Source organism: Triturus cristatus, chromosome 2_1 (assembly GCF_964204655.1).
Source record: "Triturus cristatus chromosome 2_1, aTriCri1.1, whole genome shotgun sequence".
NCBI lineage: Eukaryota > Metazoa > Chordata > Amphibia > Caudata > Salamandridae > Triturus > Triturus cristatus.
In genome coordinates this window covers 1,183,339,081-1,183,357,485 of record NC_140581.1, presented here as the reverse complement: position 1 = coordinate 1,183,357,485, position 18,405 = coordinate 1,183,339,081, and the positions used below count along the sequence as shown (strand labels likewise).

Below are 18,405 nucleotides of genomic sequence, written 5' to 3'. Positions count from 1 at the left end.
GACCGGTCAGCTTGGTTAGGGTGCCTGTATATGCTGTGGAGTGACTCCTTCACTCCAAGAGAGATTACTTCCGGTGTCATTGATGCGCACAGGCCTGGAGAAGAACCTGGATGAACCACAGGCACAGACAACACAGAAGACTGGCAGAACGACAAGGCCAGGCGCAACAGGAGTCTTCCTGGATGCAGTCTCGGTTCCAGGCGAAGTCCAAGGTTCCCAGATGATTGAAGTTGAATTGATTTCAGATTTTAATCTTGTCCCACGATGAATCTGAAGAGCCACCCACAGGTAAGCCCTTAAGTACCCAAGGGAAAGGGTTGGGACGATTCAAGGTACCCTCCCTGAGGAGGGGCCGGACAGAGGGGAGGATACTCCCAAGTCCTTTGTCCAGTTTCGCGCCAGAGAGGGGGCCAATGGCTCCATGAACTGGCTCAAACTGGAATTGTCAAGTAAGGCACCAAATGTGCCCTTCAAAGCAGTCTGGTGGCGCTGGCAAGCACCAGAACCCCAGCTGAATACACTAAGTCATGTCTGGGAGGTGGTCACACCTCCCTGTGACAGGAAACCTATTGTTCTACCTTCCCCTGCTCAAGCTCATCTCAGCTCAGTTAGTTTGCGGTTAGACCGTAAAAGGCTGGTACGGGTAATATAGGGGGGTACCTTAGGGCAGCCACCCAGTACATGGGATCCTACATCCAACACTGGAATCGGTGTAGGATTCCAACAAGTTTGATACCGAACATGACTGGTTACGGTGTAGCCAATATAAAGTTAGACATCTCGTATTTGACTTGATGTTTTCTATATGTATTAAATGGCTGACCGCACTTACAAAGCCTGAAGAATCGCCTCCAGGGTTTGTAAAGGGGCGCTGCTCTTGCACAGACACCCTCACACTTGCAACCAAGCACCCTGCCCTCAGGACTGAAGAGCCTGCCATAGGGGTGACTTATAGGTTTTCGGTACAGTGACCTTAGATATAAGGAAACTTGTATCTGTTGTAAGTGGTGCTAGCACCAACTTACACAGGCTGCAATGGCAGGCCTATAGTCACAGTTTGAGTGACCTCTCATGGGTGGCATAATACATGCTGCAGCCCAGGGGAGACCCCTGGTGTACCTATGCCCTGGGTACCTTAGTACTATATACTAGGAACTTACAAGGGTACACCAGTAGCCAATTGGGAAGGTACCAAAGTACTTACAACTGGCAGATTTAGGGAGGAAGCACAGTGACTGGTGTCCTGATTAGCAGGAACCCAGTCAGACTGGTCTGAAAACAGAATAACACTAGTAAAAAGTGGGGGTAACCATCAAAGCATTTACTACTTACCTACAATATAAATAAAGAAGAGTAATTAAGACTCTGTATCACTTCGCATATCTCGAAAGCTCTTTAATGCCGAATCGGCCTGAGCACCAAAAAGATGGGTGCCATCAAAGGGCATATCGGCCAAAGTTACCTGGACCTCTGAAAAACCTTACATTCTTTACCATGCACTACGCTGAAGTGCCACAGAAGAAGCCATGCGCCGACCTACTGAATCAGTTGTATCCATGCTACATCTAATTATCAGCTTAGCTGCCTGCTGACCATTTCTAATTAGCTTGTCAATATCAAAACAGAGGTTATCTGGAAGTGATGACAACATAGTCTGTAAAGAAACCCACAAAGTGTGGGAAAAAAAGCCCAAGAACACAAGACGTGTTGGTGGACCTTAAAGCAGAACTAGTAGAAGCAAAGATGTGTTTGCCACAAGCATCTTGACTCCTAGTCTCTATTCAATTGAGTCTTTAGTGAAGAATTAATATCCTGTGAAGTTGTAGCAACCTGAACTACCAAGCTACGAGCAGTAGGATGCCTGAGGAGACAAACTGGGTCTCCAGGAGCAAGCAGATGTCTGCAAGATATAGCACGGTCCACTGAGACCCGTGTATCAGCCTTTGCCCAAGTACCCATCAATATGTCAAACAGGGCCTCACTGTATTTAAGAACAGGCTCTTCTCCCACCTGACCTTGATGAAGGACATCAATCAGAGGGTTGGTGGGCCTCACCACTGTAGGCAGTTACAAGTCCAAAACTGCAGCAACTCTCCTCAACATATCTGCGAAGGAGGAACCTGCCTCAGTAGGGAGACTAGGAGGGGAAAGCCCCGAGGCTGGGAAAGACTCACCAAGTGCAGATATCCAACTCTTCTCCACCTGAGATGGAATAATCTTGGATATGGGCTGAAAAAAGCCAGATTCCCTTACATCACACGTCACAAGGTGACCTCCTGAAGTCTCACTCTGAGAAGGAAGTGGAAATGCCACACTCCCCCCAGTTTGTTCTATCGACTTCAGACCTGACGCCGACCGATGCTCAGAAAGCGACAATTCAATGTCAGTAGGAGGAGAAGTGCCTTTGATTGGCTCTGCCGACATAAATGCAGACTGACCAGGAATGGAAGCTGAAGGTGGAGTCCCCGAAGGGCTGTGCACTGACACCTTAGCGGAGTAAGCTGACGCTGACCGGCGCCAACCCACCGACTCAGATGGCCCAACTGACACCGAGGGCGAACCCATTGGTTTGGCTCCACTCACCTCCTTGGGGCCCAGAGGCTCTCCAGAGGAAGGTGAGGGTCTGAAAATGAGAGGTATAATACTTGCTCATCTGGACCATTGATGCCCAGGCTCCCGGATATGAGGGGAAGAGGTGGGGTGGAGTCACGTACTGTCTGCTCAACCTGCGAGCAGGATAAGCCGTGGGAGACAGAGTCTCCATGCGGCAAAGTTGGGGGGGGTGCCTGACTTCAAATGCCTGCATTTACCTTTGGACGTTTCAGGAAAGCGTCATCCTTGAGAACAGCTCCGGCTCCTGGAATGCTTCCGTTAACGGACCTCTGCACGGAAAGAAGAAGACCGAGGCCGCGAAGTCTCTGAGGACCGCGACAGACGTCCCACCAGTAACTTCATAAGGCGTTCCTTGAGCGCCTTCGACTTCAGCCTCTGGCAGGAGCTGCAATCTTCGGAGTCGTGGTGTTCTCCCAAACACCACATACAAACAGAATGCGGGTCTGTAACCAACATTTGTTGAGCACAGGACCCAAAAGGCTTAAAACCTGATGACATGGAAAAGGCACACTGTTCTCAACCGACAAAAACTGTCCAGGTAGGCCAACAAAAACAGCCGGAGGAACAACTTCTCTGGATCAGCGTTGCACCATGAAAAAAAAAAATCTCACGTCCGCGTGCCAGAGGAGGCTAATATGACTCCACTGACGTCACGACCGGAGGCAACATCATCACTGAGTCGGAAGGTGCACAGAGGTACTGCTGAAAAACATCCGGATCCCGTCTGACTCCTGGGGAGAATTCAAAAGTTAAGGAATCTGCGGCTAGATGTCTCTATCAGATTTGTGCTGTCACTGTTGTATACTATAGGCCGAGTGAAAATATTTATAATGTAATAGCCTGAGTCTATCATTCAAAGAGCTTACACCAGTTGATGTACAGCAATATGTCCATTGAGCTACAGTCAGGAGCTCGCCCAACTCTGCTTCCCTGGCTGCATCTGACTAACCCTGTCTGCATTGTGATACATATCCCGAAGCCTAGAGACACATTCGGTGGCATCTGCTGAGGTTATGACCTGCGTTAATGTGAGGAAGTCAGTAGATTCATCTGGAAAACCTACCAGAGAGTCCTTTATAGTGTTACATATCCTGGCATAAATAAAAATGTCACATGTGGTGTCACATTCCAGGGAGAAGAACTGCTCCAACGACCGTAACTTACCATTTATATATAGATAGCCATAGTTTTCAGCTTAATGGTCGATGAATACAAGCATGTCGCTCCGGTTTTGTGACAAAGAGATTTCCAGGCCCAGGGGGTCGAAGCCACTTTTTTAATTAACTTCTGCATTTGGAAAAAACTTAAAAGTAAAAGCGAGTTCCATTAGTCTGATCTCATTCGGGAATGAGATAGGTGATGCAGGCATCAGGGCTGTACCTAAACTTGGTGAAGTGACAATGAGCCACCAAATACTATATTTGTGGATCGGGAACTTCAACCCCCCCCCTCTTCGCATATGGGAGGACCAACAAGTTCCATGAGATCCTTGCTGGCCTATTTGCTTAAATCAACTTGATCAGGAGAGCCCGGAGTGTGGTAAAAGAAAAAGTGCTTTCTGAGGGGTATAGGGATATTTATGAATAGGTATAATAGTTTAGGGAGAACTATTGAACAAGTTACTTACCTTTGTTAACTCCTTATCTGGTAGAGACTCTATCTAGCTGCAGATTTCTTACCTTATACCTATCTCCAGGCGTAAGACTGGATACGGAAATGTTTCGTGAGAAGAATCCCTGAGCACCGGTACGTGGCATCGTTCGACTCTGCTCCGAAAATGACATTCGTAGTGCCTATATATGCGCCACCCAGGCACATTTATGTCAGTTACTTTTTTTTGACTTTCCACACCAGTAGTGCAGAGCCACAAAGTACATTGACCACTGGTGTGGATAACTAGGGCCCTAAAAGAGGAAAGCCCTGTCCCTAGAAATCCATTCACAAAGAGAGGAGGATGGGTGAGTCGGTAAGGAATCTGCTGATAGATAGAGTCTCTACCAGATAAGGCATTACCGAAGGTAAATAACTTCTTCATCTGATAGAGCTTCTAGCTGCAGACTCCTTACCTTAGAATAGATACCCAAGCAATACCTCAACCCAGAGGTGATTCTGGAGACCAATTTAATACAAGGAAAATCTGCAGGACAGAGCAAGCAAAGTTCCCATCCCTACTTCCTCACTGTCCAGACAGTAGCATTTGGTAAACGTGTGCAGGGAAACCCATGTTGCTGCCTGGAAGATGTCCAGGGCCCGAACTCTGCTAGCTAACGCAGTCGTTGCAACTTTAGCTCTGGTGGTATAACCACACAAATCCTTAGGGGGTTGCTCTTTAGCCAATGCATAGCAGATGTTGATGCAGACTATGATCCATTGCGAGATGGTCCTCTTCTGCACCACCTTTCCTTTCTTCACTTGACATACCCCACAAAGAGTTGGTGAGCCACCCAGAACTATTTCATACAGTGATGGTAGAGTGACAACACTCTTTTGTAGGAAGCTGGCTCTGTATATACTATACCAAAATGAGGTATGGTGTGCACAGAGTCCAGTGGATCCCCAAAGGTAGGCAGAGGTAAAAGTATATAGCACCTTACTCTCTCTATTTGTGGTAGTGTGGGCGAGCACTAAGGTTTTACCAGAGGGTAGTGTTAAGCATTTGTTTTACGCACTCAGGCAGCAAATGATGTCACACACCGAAAGACTGAACTCAAACCAATTTGTTTGTATCAAAAATATTCGTTATTTTATTACGAGAACCAAGCCACGTCTGGTGCAGGTAAGCAAAATAAATGCTTTGCAAAATCCTATGCAATGTTTAACAGTTGAATGCAGGTTCAAATGCAGTTGGTTGAATAACAGGTAAGTCAATATTTCAAAATTACTTTTCAGTAACTTTACAGATTACTTTGTACGTTACTTTTCAGATTACTTTTCAAGTTACGTTTTCAACTCAGTGTGGTATGCCTAGATAGCACACTGGGACATTTCCTAGAGAAAAGGTAAGTAAATCAGTTTTTGTACATTTGCAGTTTTTCAGTGTTTCGTACAAACCAACTCCACACTTAGAAGAAGAAGGAAAACAGTCAATGCAATACTATGGGAGGAAATGAAGTTATCAGTCTACAGGTAAGTAGTTATTTGTGGGAGTTGGTATTCTGGAGTTAGAGCCAGGGTTCCCTCAGGTTCAAGGATGCACTCTTGAAACACCCTCAGCGGCACTAGTGTGGCTGGGTGCAGAGTGCTGAGGCCCAATATTATTCAATGGGGATAGGGGGCCTCCTGTTGGTGGCTGCTCATGAGCAGGCCACAACGTTGTGGGAGCAAAGCTCCTAGTGTCAGGCTCAGGGCAAAGGGGCACAGAGGCGGTGGGTGCACGGTGCTGTTTTGGTGTCGGGTGCCCTGCTGATTTCAAAGGGGATTCTCCGATTGCAACAAAGACTGCAGGCTCGGGGACAAAGGTCTTCTGGCGGTGACCACCAGTTGGAGAGGTAATTTGGGATGCCTGGGGATTCTGGGACACTGTTGGTTAGGCAACCCAAGGCCATGGGATGTCGGATGCAGGGGTGTCTTTAGGTGCCAGATTTTCTTACCAGCACCGGTCGGGGGATCCTCCAGAAAGAGACTGCAGGCATCATTTGGAGATTTGAGGCAGGTCAGAGATCACCAGCTCTCAGGTCAAGATCGCCAGGGAGACTTCCTCGTGGTGTTCGGCCACTTGAACTCAGACCATGGGCTTCGGATGCAGAGTGGTGCAGACTAGCGTCTTTGACCAGAGCCAGAGATTGTGGGTGAGAAAATTTGGTTCTCACGGGAGACAAAGTCTTGGGTTTGGAAGGCAGTGCAGGCACTTCAGGTTCTTCAGGGCTGCAGGACACACCGGGATTTTGCTGGAGCAGGTTTGCAGTGCGGACAGGATGGTAGGGCTGGGACCAAGTCAGTGGGCGTCCTCCTCTTCTTAGTTCAGAACAGCTTCTTCGGTCCTTCTTCTCTTCTGTTCTTGTCTGAGGAGGAAAGGTTCAGGGTTGCCCCTAAATACTAGATTTAGGGGCGTTACAGGTAAGTAAAGGTTAGGATCAATGGGTCCATTATTTGGGGTGGGTACACCCCCTATTGAATAAGTTACTTATCTTCGGTAACAAATATCTGTGAGAAACATAGGTTAGTTATAGATTCCTTATCTTAGAATCACCCCCAGGCGTCAGACTGGATCCGGAAAGTTTTTTCGTCAGCAGTACTTCTGCGCCTTGGAAGGTGGCGTCGGTCGGCTACATGTCTGTCGTTGGTGTCGTGGTCACCGGAATGATGTCGCGGTAGCTACTTAGACGCCGCCCTCGCGCACTGACATCAGTTCTGTACACGACTTTCTGCGCCAGAAACGCAGAGCCATGGAGGACACTGACCATTGGTGCACAAAACTAGGGCCCTGAAAGGATGTCCTTAACCCTAGATGTCAGTGCACAGAACGGGGAGGATGGATGGGGCGGTAAGGAATCTATAACTAACTTATGTTTCTTACAGATATATCGTTACCAAAGGTAAGTAACTTGTTCATCTGAAAGAAACAGTTAGTTATTGATTCCTTAGAATAGACACTCCAGCAATACCAACCCCGGAGGTGGGTCTGCAAACTAAATTCACACCAGAAAGTCCTGGAGAACAGAACGGCCAAAGGAGTGACTGCCACCTTGGAAATTCCAATGCGCAGAATTGCTGACATTGTGCGTTCTCTTTGGTGGCAAATACATCTAACCAAGGCTCTCCCCACTGTTGAGAGAGACCTTGCACCACCTCCGAGTGAAGACGCCATTCATGATTCATCATGCACCTGCGGCTGAGTTGTCTGCTCTGGCGTTCAGAGAACCTGCCAGGTGTTGAACCACCAGAGATATGCCCTGATGTTCCAGCCATGTCCAGAGGCGGAGGGCCTCTTGAAATAGGGTCCACAACCCTACCCCGCCTTGTTTGTTGCAGTACCACATGGCAGTGGTTTTGTCTGTGAACACCTGCACTACTCTTTCCCGGACAGAGGGAAGGAATGCTTTCAGTGCAAGGCGGATCACCCTTAGCTCCAGAAGGTTGATGTGGAGCCCGTACTCTGCCGGAGACCAGAGGCCTCTGATCTCTGCCCCCCCATGTGGCTGCCCCCAACCTAGCAGTGATGAATACGTCACCACTGTGAACTCTGGTTGAGTAAGGAAGAGGATTCTGCCGTTGACCCAATGCTGGTTTGTGAGCCACCACTGCAGTTGGTGTACAGTGCCCTCTGAGATCTGGACGCAGTCAGACAGATTTCCCTGATGTTGCACCACTGGAACTTCAGGTCCCACTGCATGATCCAACAGCAGGATGCAGGAGGCCATCAGGCCCAGTAGCTGGAGGGTCATCCTGACCGAAACCCTGGATAAGGGCTGAAAGATTGGAATCAAAGCCCAAATATCCCCAACTTGCTGCTTGGGAGCATAGACCCGAAACTCCGTTGTGTCCAGAACCGCTCCAATAAAGAGGAGCTTCTGAGAGGGAATCAGGTGTGACTTCGGCACATTGATGGAGAAACCCAGTGAATGCAGGAGGTCAGCCATAGTCTGGAGGTGGAAGACAACTGTCTGGGTTGAGCCCGCCTTCAACAACCAGTCGTCGAGATAGAGGAAGACTGGAACCCCTGATCTGCACAGATTAGCTGTGACCACCGCCATCACTTTCTTGAACACCTGAGGGGCGCAGGTAAGGCCAAAGGGGAGCCCGGTAAACTGAAAATGCTCATGGCCTACCGTGAACCGCAAGTAGTGCCATGGGCCGGCAGGATGGGAATGTGAAAATAGGCCTCCTGCAAGTCAACACTACCATCCAGTCTCCAGGGTCGAGGGCAGACAAGACCTGAGCTAACGTCAACATTTTTAACTTCTCCTTCCAGAGGAAGCGGTTGAAGTTCCTGAGGTCTAAGATAGGACGTAGGCCCTTGTCCTGGGTACCAGAAAGGACCGTAAACTCTTGAAGCATACTGTAAAATTCTAGGTTTTGATCAAAACACAGGAATCCATGAATCCATGTTTAAATAATGTTCAAAATACCTGGAACCATTCCCATTTAATATATTTTAGAATGGGCTTTGAGGATGATTTGCTTGCATTACCAAAGGGTAGATAAGCGACTGACATTTTAAACAACAATCCTTGGCATATGAGTTCTTCACAAACTGCCATGCACTTTACATTTGTTTGCAAATTTTATGTTTCATATAATTGTATTTCTTATTGCAGTACCTAAAGTTCCAAATGTTGCCCAGTGTAGACCTGCTTTTCTTTTTCTGCAATTATTGGATATTCTTTTGGTGTGCATGTGTGTCAACAGCTTTCTGTTGGCCCTATTAGGATCAGGAATAGGATCGATTCACGAATTCCATGATCTCAAATACTCATTTTTGTACGTCGGCTTGTTACACTATTATTTATTTTTTACTTATTTTATGTCTTTGCTGATGTATTTTATTATATCTAATATGTTACCTGCTTGCATGTTTTTTCATACCAATAGTAAGTTGAAAGTATGAATTACTGACTGATTCACAATATGCCTTTCAGTGGATTCCTACCCCTCATTCATACCAGCTCTGAATATCTACGTTTTCATATGTATCCCAGCATCTCTGTCAAGGAGCATGTAATAAATAAAATCCCACTGGTGTGGCATCAGATCGGTCTCCTGGGCAAAACTGAACACTTTCTCTTCTAATATACATTCCACTCAATCATCCAGTCCCATGCACTTGTTCACATATTCTTAAATCAAGTTCTGCTCCTGACTTAATAATCCCACTATCACACCCTTCAAAGGCATTGTCCACTGTGTTGCATACCTAAAGAATGGCAGCACAAATATCATCACATTCTTCGCACTACATACAGACTCTTCTACCTCCTTCTGCTCAGGAAAGTACTTCAGGCCCTTCACCAGTCACCTTACTCTCCCATTACTTCTCTCACCCTATATGCCAACTTCTGATCAACATATGTCTACTCCTCTTGTCCAAAGTCTGTAACCTGTAGGGATTGGGCTGTATACTCGCTCTCGGTAAAGTACCCCTCTGCCTAACTGCCTAGGTTCATTCCCTACAAATAACACAATTAAAAAAAGCGCAGAAGAAAATATGAACCATGAACAGCACAAATGTCAGCTGCAAAAGTTTCTGTATTTTCAGGAAGAAGAGTGCATGCTGCACATGGTTTCTGAGACGACACAAACTAATATGGTTACCCAGTGATGGGGTAAAAATAAAAACTGTGGCCTGTCGCTCAGATAGGAGATAGAAGCTGCTCCCCAATGGGACAAATAAAAATTGTTGCTGGGCATTGACTGGAAATGTAAAAAAAATGCACACCTTTGAGAAGCAGTATCTGCACAATCCCTTCTAATGGTGATAAAAGGATTCTAAAAAGTTCAGTGGACATTAGCATTTTATAATACACACGGGAACCACCTTGGAGTACTGACCTAACCAAATGATGCCAAAAAGCTGCCAAACCTCTTTATGTATAATTACCCTATATTGTGAAAGCTTCTTAGTATGAGAATCTACTGAAGACCTAAATGTACAATAGGAAAATGTGCTCATATATGGCTATAGGATCACTGTTTCCTGTAATAACATAAGTAACAAGGGCATAAAAGAACTTTGGTTGATATTTTACTTTCCCATTTTTTGGCAAAGTAAATTCGGAGAACACTCCTTTGGCTGTAGGTTGGATATGAATTATTTAAAATTCAATTAAATGAACTGTTCCTGCAGTCGAGACAGTCTCCTGGGTCCTTGATTCAGTGGCGTAGCTAAGGGGGGTGTCCGGGGCGGCGACCTCCTCCCGCCACTACCTGCCGTCTCGGGGCCAGCAATACCCCTGAACGCCCCCCCCCCCCTCTACATCTCAGCCATCGCGGGGCGACATTTCCCCCCGCTCTACATTTTGGCCATCGCGGGGTGGCATTTGCACCCCCGCTCTACATTTCGGCCATCGCGAGGCGGCAATTGCCCCCGAATCTCGCCAGCACCCCCCGTCTTCAATGGGGTCGACGCAGGGCAGCAAAAGGAGGGACCGCCACGGGCGGTCATAAGGCTAGGTACGCCACTGCCTTGATTGTATCAGGCATCCGCATGTATGAACCGATGGTCATATATAATTACACAGCAAGAACAAGTGCATCAAAAGCCGCTGCCATTCCAGATAATGACAATGCGAACTGCTTTTAGCTGATTAATTCTTCTGAAGGGTAACACTACATAACTGGCAGCACCGTAACAGTTTTATACTATTATAATGGAAGCTCCTCCTCCCCACAGCATAGAGACATAAAAATCAATTTGCCAAAAAGTACAACGTTTAATTACAGATCTGGTTATAAACGGTTCTCACCTGATCTTGTGGATCTATCATCAGGGGCCAGCGCCGACCTCGAGTCACAAGGATACCATTTTCTGTTGACACAAGATCACGCGGCAAGCCATCGGTATTCCATTGACGGATTTCATAGGCGTCTCCTAAAATGTTTATGAGACTGAATTTGGGGCTGATAGGAATCTCGAGCTTCTGACATTCCTTAATCCAACACTCGATCAACTGAGAATAGGAAAAGGAGACCAGTGAGTGCTACAGTGTCATACCAATTTAGAAAGCTCTATTCAAATGCCCATTAAATTAACTTCTCCCATTTGAAAAATATGTTTATTATAAGTACAAATATGTTATTTTTATGACTATCTTAGATAATCTCTTGCCCTAATATGTATATTAAAGACACATACATATCATTTTGGAACATAACATTTTTCTGCGGGAGTTGCGCACCCAGCGCGCCCCAGCACGTATAGGACATCACGCGGGACCCGTCACCACGCAAGCATCTCGTACCGTAATGCGCATGTGTCGCGAATGCACGGTAGCAAGAGTCGCGGACTGGTCGCATACCAATCGCGCACATCACGTAATATTAAATGTATATGATGTAACTGAAAAACACGCAGCCGTCGCACACCGTACGCGGATCCTTCACAACTTTTCTAAAATAGCGGCTAGAATCCGCGCACCCACCATGAGGTGTACGCTTTGAGTGCGCGACTCTGACATTTTTGGGGAAAAAACATTTTTTTAAAGAAAATAATATAAATATATTAAAATCAAGAATGAAAACAACAAAATTAATCAATATTTCAGTTTGAATTTTTTTGTAATTTTTTTTTGCAATTTTCAGAAAAATAATGTTATTTAAGGAATAAAATATTTATAAATGAACAGTTAAAAAACTGTAGAAAATCAGTACAATAAAATAGGTATAACTACTATCACACTTAAAAATTAGCATTTAAAAAAGCTTTGAAATTCACTGAAAAAACCATAGGTTTCAGAAACGTTATAGTTAGAAATTAGCATTTAAAAAACCTTAGAAATTCACAGAAAAAAACAGGTTTCAGGGGTGTTATAGTTAGCTGGCCATTTCACTTGTACAAAACCATAGAAATTCCTCCGTTATAGTTAGTTCTGCTAACTATAACTCGCGCGCCCGCAATGCACTGCTGATGATGTCACATATTGCATCATTCATGACATGGTCAGTGACATCACTGATGACATCACTGATGACATCTCAAATGACATCACTGATGACATCACTGATGGCATCATCCACGTGACATTCTATACACCTCATCATACACTAGTATAACCTTTCATCACTCACTGTAAAATACAGAGTACCATATTTGAAACCATTGACACACCAATACCAGTTACTACATACCCACTCACTGATTCCTAAGTCTACACACACAACTAACCATTCAACAACAGAATCATTTATACATGCAGTCACTAATTAATAGAATACTATCAAATGCACTTACACACATATATAGACAATGACACATCAGCAGTCATCTTAGTCGGTTATGCAGTCATCCTACTCACTCATGAAAAAAATTAATCACACTTACATTTACTCACAATTATTCAACAACACCTCATTTATTCAAACACATAGTAACTCATAGTTGATCTGCTAAAAAATCATAATTAGAATTATACACTCATTCATATAGTTACTCTCACAATCACTGACTCTTACACATACTTATTTATATACACCAACTCTCACATACAATGCCTTTTATTTTCTTACTTTGTTGAAGATGTACAACTAAAACATATATTTGCTCACCAACACACAAATAAATACACTCAGTCACCCAAACAACTGTTTCCACATGCACTCTTAAACCTATACACCTAGTCACTCAACCATTCACACATCTATGCATAGAGTTACACACACCCCATCCAACCACACACAAACTCAGTGTCCCATACAAATACTCACCCAACTAATCAATAACTAATATACACACTCATGTAGTTAGTTACCAACTGATACAGCATGTTATACAACAGAGACAGTGATGCACACATTCACATAGTTTAGTTACTAATCCATGTATTAAGTGAGACACTTTTAATTACTCACTTAGAAGGTCAGACAGCTACTAAATCCTTCATCCAGACAGTTATATATCCACTCAATCTTCAATACAGATTGGTATATATATATATAATACATATTTAAATTTCAGACTAAACTACATTCACTGGATGATGTCATCAGTGATGTCATCAGTGATGTCATCAGTGATGTCACTTACCATGTCATGAATGATGCAATATGTGACATCAACAGCAGTGCATTGCGGGCGCACGAGTTATAGTTAGCAGAACTAACTATAACAGAGGAATTTCTATGGTTTTGTACGAGTGAAATGGCCAGCTAACTATAACACCCCTGAAACCTATGTTTCTTTCTGTGAATATATATATATATATATATATATATATATATATATATATATATATATATATATATTATCTACTGGCAGTCGCCAGTAGATAGTTATAGTTAGGACCGAGTTCCCATAGGAAATCTGAAAATTCTATTTTGAATAACTTTGGCACCGTTTGACTTATCTTCGTGAAATTCTCAAAACTAATGGGGCGCTCCGCTCAGCTCCTACCCTGAAAGTCTCGGGGTAATTCGTCAAGCGGGGGCTGAGAAAAAGGGGGGTCCCAAAACGCGTTTTCCGCATGCATTTTCCCATAGGACCTTTAGTCGAAGGTACAGCTCAAATGGCTGAACAGAATTACTTGAAATTTGGCAAAGAGGTAGTCCTTAGGTCAGGCATGTGCCTTTTGCGTATATGGTGTCAATCTGTTCAGTAGTTCCTGAGAAAATTGCAGTTAAAAGTACATAAATATCTATATGTGCGCACGGCGCGCGCACCAAATGTCCGCGAGCGTAATTCTGATTGGTGGTTAGATGTCAGTCAACATTCCAATCGGTCGAAATCAGGAAGTGTCAGATGCCATTTTGTGTGTGACAGTGAAAAAGAAAGGTGGAGAACGTGAAAAGGGGGCAGGGTATAGAGTTCCTGACCCCTCGCCTTTGTCAGGGGGTCCCTGAAGGACCCCGAAGGGTGAAAAAAACATTTTATTTTTTTTCAAAAAATCGCGGGGTGCGCGCACCGTGAAAAACCCTTAAAAAAAAAAAACATTTTAAACTGTTTATAAGTTTATAGAAGATATTAACTATGCTGTTCAACTTTATCCAAATTCAAAAAAAAAGAGCTGAGCCATTCCATATTATAGGATGCAGTCAATCTATAACTATATACATAGGTAGTTTATTGTAAAATAAATATATACAAAATATAATAATACATACATAAATTAGCATTTAAAAAAGCTTACAAATTCACTTAAAAAACCATAGGTTTCACACACGTTATAGTTAGGAATTAGCATTTAAAAAACCTTGCAAATTCACTGAAAAAACCATAGGTTTCACACACGTTATAGTTAGGAATTAGCATTTCAAAAACCTTGCAAATCCACTGCGGTTGCGCGAGTTATAGTTAGCTGAACTAACTATAACGGGGGAATTTCAATGGTTTTGTACGAGTGAAATGTCCAGCTAACTATAACATGTGTGAAACCTATGATTTTTTCAGTGAATTTGCAAGGTTTTTGAAATGCTAATTCCTAACTATAACGTGTGTGAAACCTATGTTTTTTTCAGTGAATATATATATAGCCACAAATCCAGTATATATATATATATATATATTAAGCTGTCATGAAAAAAGAAATATGTGAATGAAACAACAACAGACCAATGGATGAAGAGGGCTAGCTAAAAGCCCCTATAAATAAGTATATTATGCATATGAATTATTTTAGTGACATGATAAAGGCTAACACCAGACCTAAATGATAGGGACTTCCAATCAAAAGGATACATATTCTCAACAAACAAAATTTTCTAGAAACTTCAAATTAAAGAAACACTTCCTAAAACACCCCTCTTCATAGACGGAAAATATAAGAACAAGAAAAGAAAAAACTTCAACAATAGTGCAAGAACTACCCTGCCTTAGAACACTGGCAGCTTTGGAATATGAATCCGAAGGAATCAGTGAAATAATAACATTTTGTCCAAGACATGAGGATAGAAACTTGGAAAGGAGTAGAGAGTGGCCTTAAACCACATCATTGTTCTGTCCACAACTGCCTCCTGGCAATAAAATCGATCTCTTTCAAGAGATGGTGATTGTAGATCTTAACTGTATAGCCTATAGAAATCATGAAAAGCAAAGACAAAACATAACCCTTGGAGAACGAAAGACCATCAAACAACTCAGGAGGACAAACAAATTGTCATTAAAACTTCCTACATGGGTGGAAATATTGTGGATCAAGGTTGTCAACAATACCTAGCTGAGGCTGAGAAACAACTAAAAAATAAACAACATTTTGAAAAATTGAGAAAGAATCCATTGAAGGTCATAACCCAGGATAATCATAAAAAATTACTGGAATGGCATGATTTAGAATTCCTGAATGATAAAGTACATAAATATCTTTAGACAGAACATTCAACTAACTCCACAATTTACTTTCTACAGAAAGTCCCAAAAAATCAGCAAAACCGTCCCGGTCGTTCAATTGTCAGTTCTATTGGATCCTTACTTGAAAGTACATCAAGATTCATAGACATCTTTCTTTCCCCTTATGTAACAGTTCTTCCATCTTACCGGCGTGATTCTATGGATTTTGTAAATAAAAATTCAGGGGATTCCTTGGAAAGAAACCTACTTAATAGCTACAATAGATTGACCTCACTTTGCACATCGATCAGGCATAGCGATGGCATACAAGCCATAAAGAACAAGTTACTTACCTTCGGTAATGGATTATCTGGTAGAGATAATATCCAGCTGCAGAATCCTTACCTTAGATTTTCCCAGGCATCAGGCTGGATCCAGAAACATCTGCTCGCGCAATACACATTGCGTGTGCTGTTGGGTGGCTCAAATCAGCTCTGCGTAACGTCGTCGGCATCATTAGCGTTGGGTATGGCGTCGCAGTCACTTATATAGGCACCACCCAAGCGCACGGACGTCGGAACTTTTCACTTTCAACTGACGTAGGAGTGTGCCAAAACTAAAGCCCTGAAAAAGGGGGTAAACCTAGTCCAAATGAACAAGTCCACAGAGCGGGGAAGCATGGGTGGAACTGTAAGGAATCTGCAGTTAGATATTGTCTCTACCAGATAATGTGTTACCGAAGGTAAGTAACTTGTTCATCTGATAGAGACTTTTAGCTGCAGAATACTTACCTTAGAATAGATACCCAAGCCATATCCTCCTGGCGATGGGCTGTAGACAAATTCCTCACACTAGAAAGTCCTGCAGGACTGAGTGGCCAAAACGCCCATCCCTGCCGACCTCACTGTTCAGGCAGTAGTGTTTGGCAAATGTGCGCAAAGACGCCCACGTTGCTGCCTGACTAATGTCCAGGACTGGGACACCCCAAGCCAAGCCCGTAGTCGCAGTCTTTCCCCTGGTGGATTGGGCTCTTAATCCTTCACATGGCTGCTTCTTATCCAAAGCACAGCAGATCTTTATAAAGAGAAATACCCAGCAAGAAATGGTCAATTTCTGCATAGCATTTTTTAGCCCCCATGTACCCAACAAAGTTTGGCTTCCACCCGGAACTCTTTTGTGAGGTCAAGGTAGAATGACTACACTCTTTTTGGGTCTAGGTGGTGGAGATGCTCTCTTGTTTAGAGGGATGCGGAGGAGCAAAAAAGGTGGGCAGCGTGATATAGAGTGACCCAGATGGAATGGGGTCACCCACCTTTGGAAGAACTGAAGCACTGGTGCGAAGCACCACTTTAACTGCAAAAGTCATCATGTAGGGGAGCTTACATGATAGCGCCTGTAACTGACTGACCCTCCGGGCAGTTGGTATTGCCACCAGAAAGGCTGTCTTGATGGTAAGCAGCCAGAGTGGACATTTGTGCAAAGTATCAAAGGGAGAACACAAAAGAAAAGTGAGGACCAAATTAAGGTCCCATTGTGGAATGTCAAAGGGTGTGGATGGAAACAAGTAACCCAGCCCTTTCAAGAACCTATGAACAATTGAAAACTTAAAGAGAGAAGGATGATCTGGCAGCCACAAAAAAGCAGATAGAGGAGAAAGGTAGCCCTTTAGAGTCCTCAAAGCAGAGCCCTGCTGGGCATGGGTAAGAATTAAAAGAAGAACAGTAGACAGAGAAGCAGAAAGAGCATCAATAGACCTTTCTGAACAAAATGATACAAAGGTTTGCCAACTGCAGACGTATACCATCTTAGTGGAGGGTCGCCTGGCTGCCAACATAACATAGAATACTTCAGGAGGAAGGTCAAAAGCCATCAACTGCCACTGCTCAATCTCCACACATGGAGACAGAGAGTTGACAGGTTCGAGTGGAGGACCCTTTCCTGCTGCTGCGACAGAAGATCCTCCCAAAGGGGCAGCCTGATTGAAGGACCAAGGCTCATTCTCAGAAGCTCTGGATACCAGACTCTCCTTGTCCAGTACGTAGCCACAAGAATGACTTGGGTCCGGTCATTCTTCATCTTGTCCAGAACTCTGGGCAGAAGTAGAATGGGTGGAAAGGCGTACAACAGGCCTGAGCTCCACTCCCGATGAAAAGCGTCGCAGAGTGATAGCCACCGTGGAAATTCCAGCGCGCAAAACTGCTGACATTGCGCGTTCTCTTCGGAGGCAAACAAATCTAACCAAGAATATCCCCACTGCTGAAAGAGACCTTGTGCCACCTCCGGCTGGAGATGCCATTCGTGATCTGCTAGGCATCGAAGGCTGAGTTTGTCCGCTCTGGCATTCAGAGAACCTGCTAGGTGTTGAACCACCAGGGTTATGCCCTGTTGTTCCAGCTATGTCCAGAGATGCAGAGCCTCTTAACTAAGGGTCCAAGACCCCACCCCACCCTGTTTGTTGCAGTACCACATGGCGGTTGTGTTTTCTGTGAACACTTCCACTAACTCCCCCTTGATAGAGGGAAGAAATGCATTCAATGTCAACCGAATCGCTTGAAGCTCCAACAAATTGAAATGGAGCCCCAACTCCACTGGAGACCAGTATCCCTTGATCTCCACCTCTCCCAGATGGCCACCCCATTCCAGGAGTGACAGATCTGTCACCAGTGAGTGATCTTGTTGGGGAAGGGAGAGGTGTCTTCCTTCGACCCAATCACAGTTCATCAACCACCACTGCACATCTCATGACATTCTCTACAAGATCTGCACCGTGTCAGTGAGGTTTCCTCGATGCTGTGCCCACTGGAACTTCAGGTCCCACTGCAGAGCCTGCATACACCACCTGGCATGCTTTACCAACAGGATACACAAGGCCATGAGGC

General features: G+C 44.3%; 1 protein-coding gene across 2 annotated transcripts in view; it reads right to left on the bottom strand.

Moving 5' to 3' along the window:
• Positions 1–18,405, bottom strand: part of DNAH6 (dynein axonemal heavy chain 6) — a 2,458,578-nt gene that overhangs the window by 646,188 nt on the left and 1,793,985 nt on the right. For both annotated transcript variants that reach the window (XM_085636629.1, XM_085636630.1), the window contains one exon: positions 11,016–11,219. In XM_085636629.1, coding sequence (XP_085492755.1) covers positions 11,016–11,219 — 204 coding nt within the window. The remainder of the gene's footprint in view (positions 1–11,015; positions 11,220–18,405) is intronic.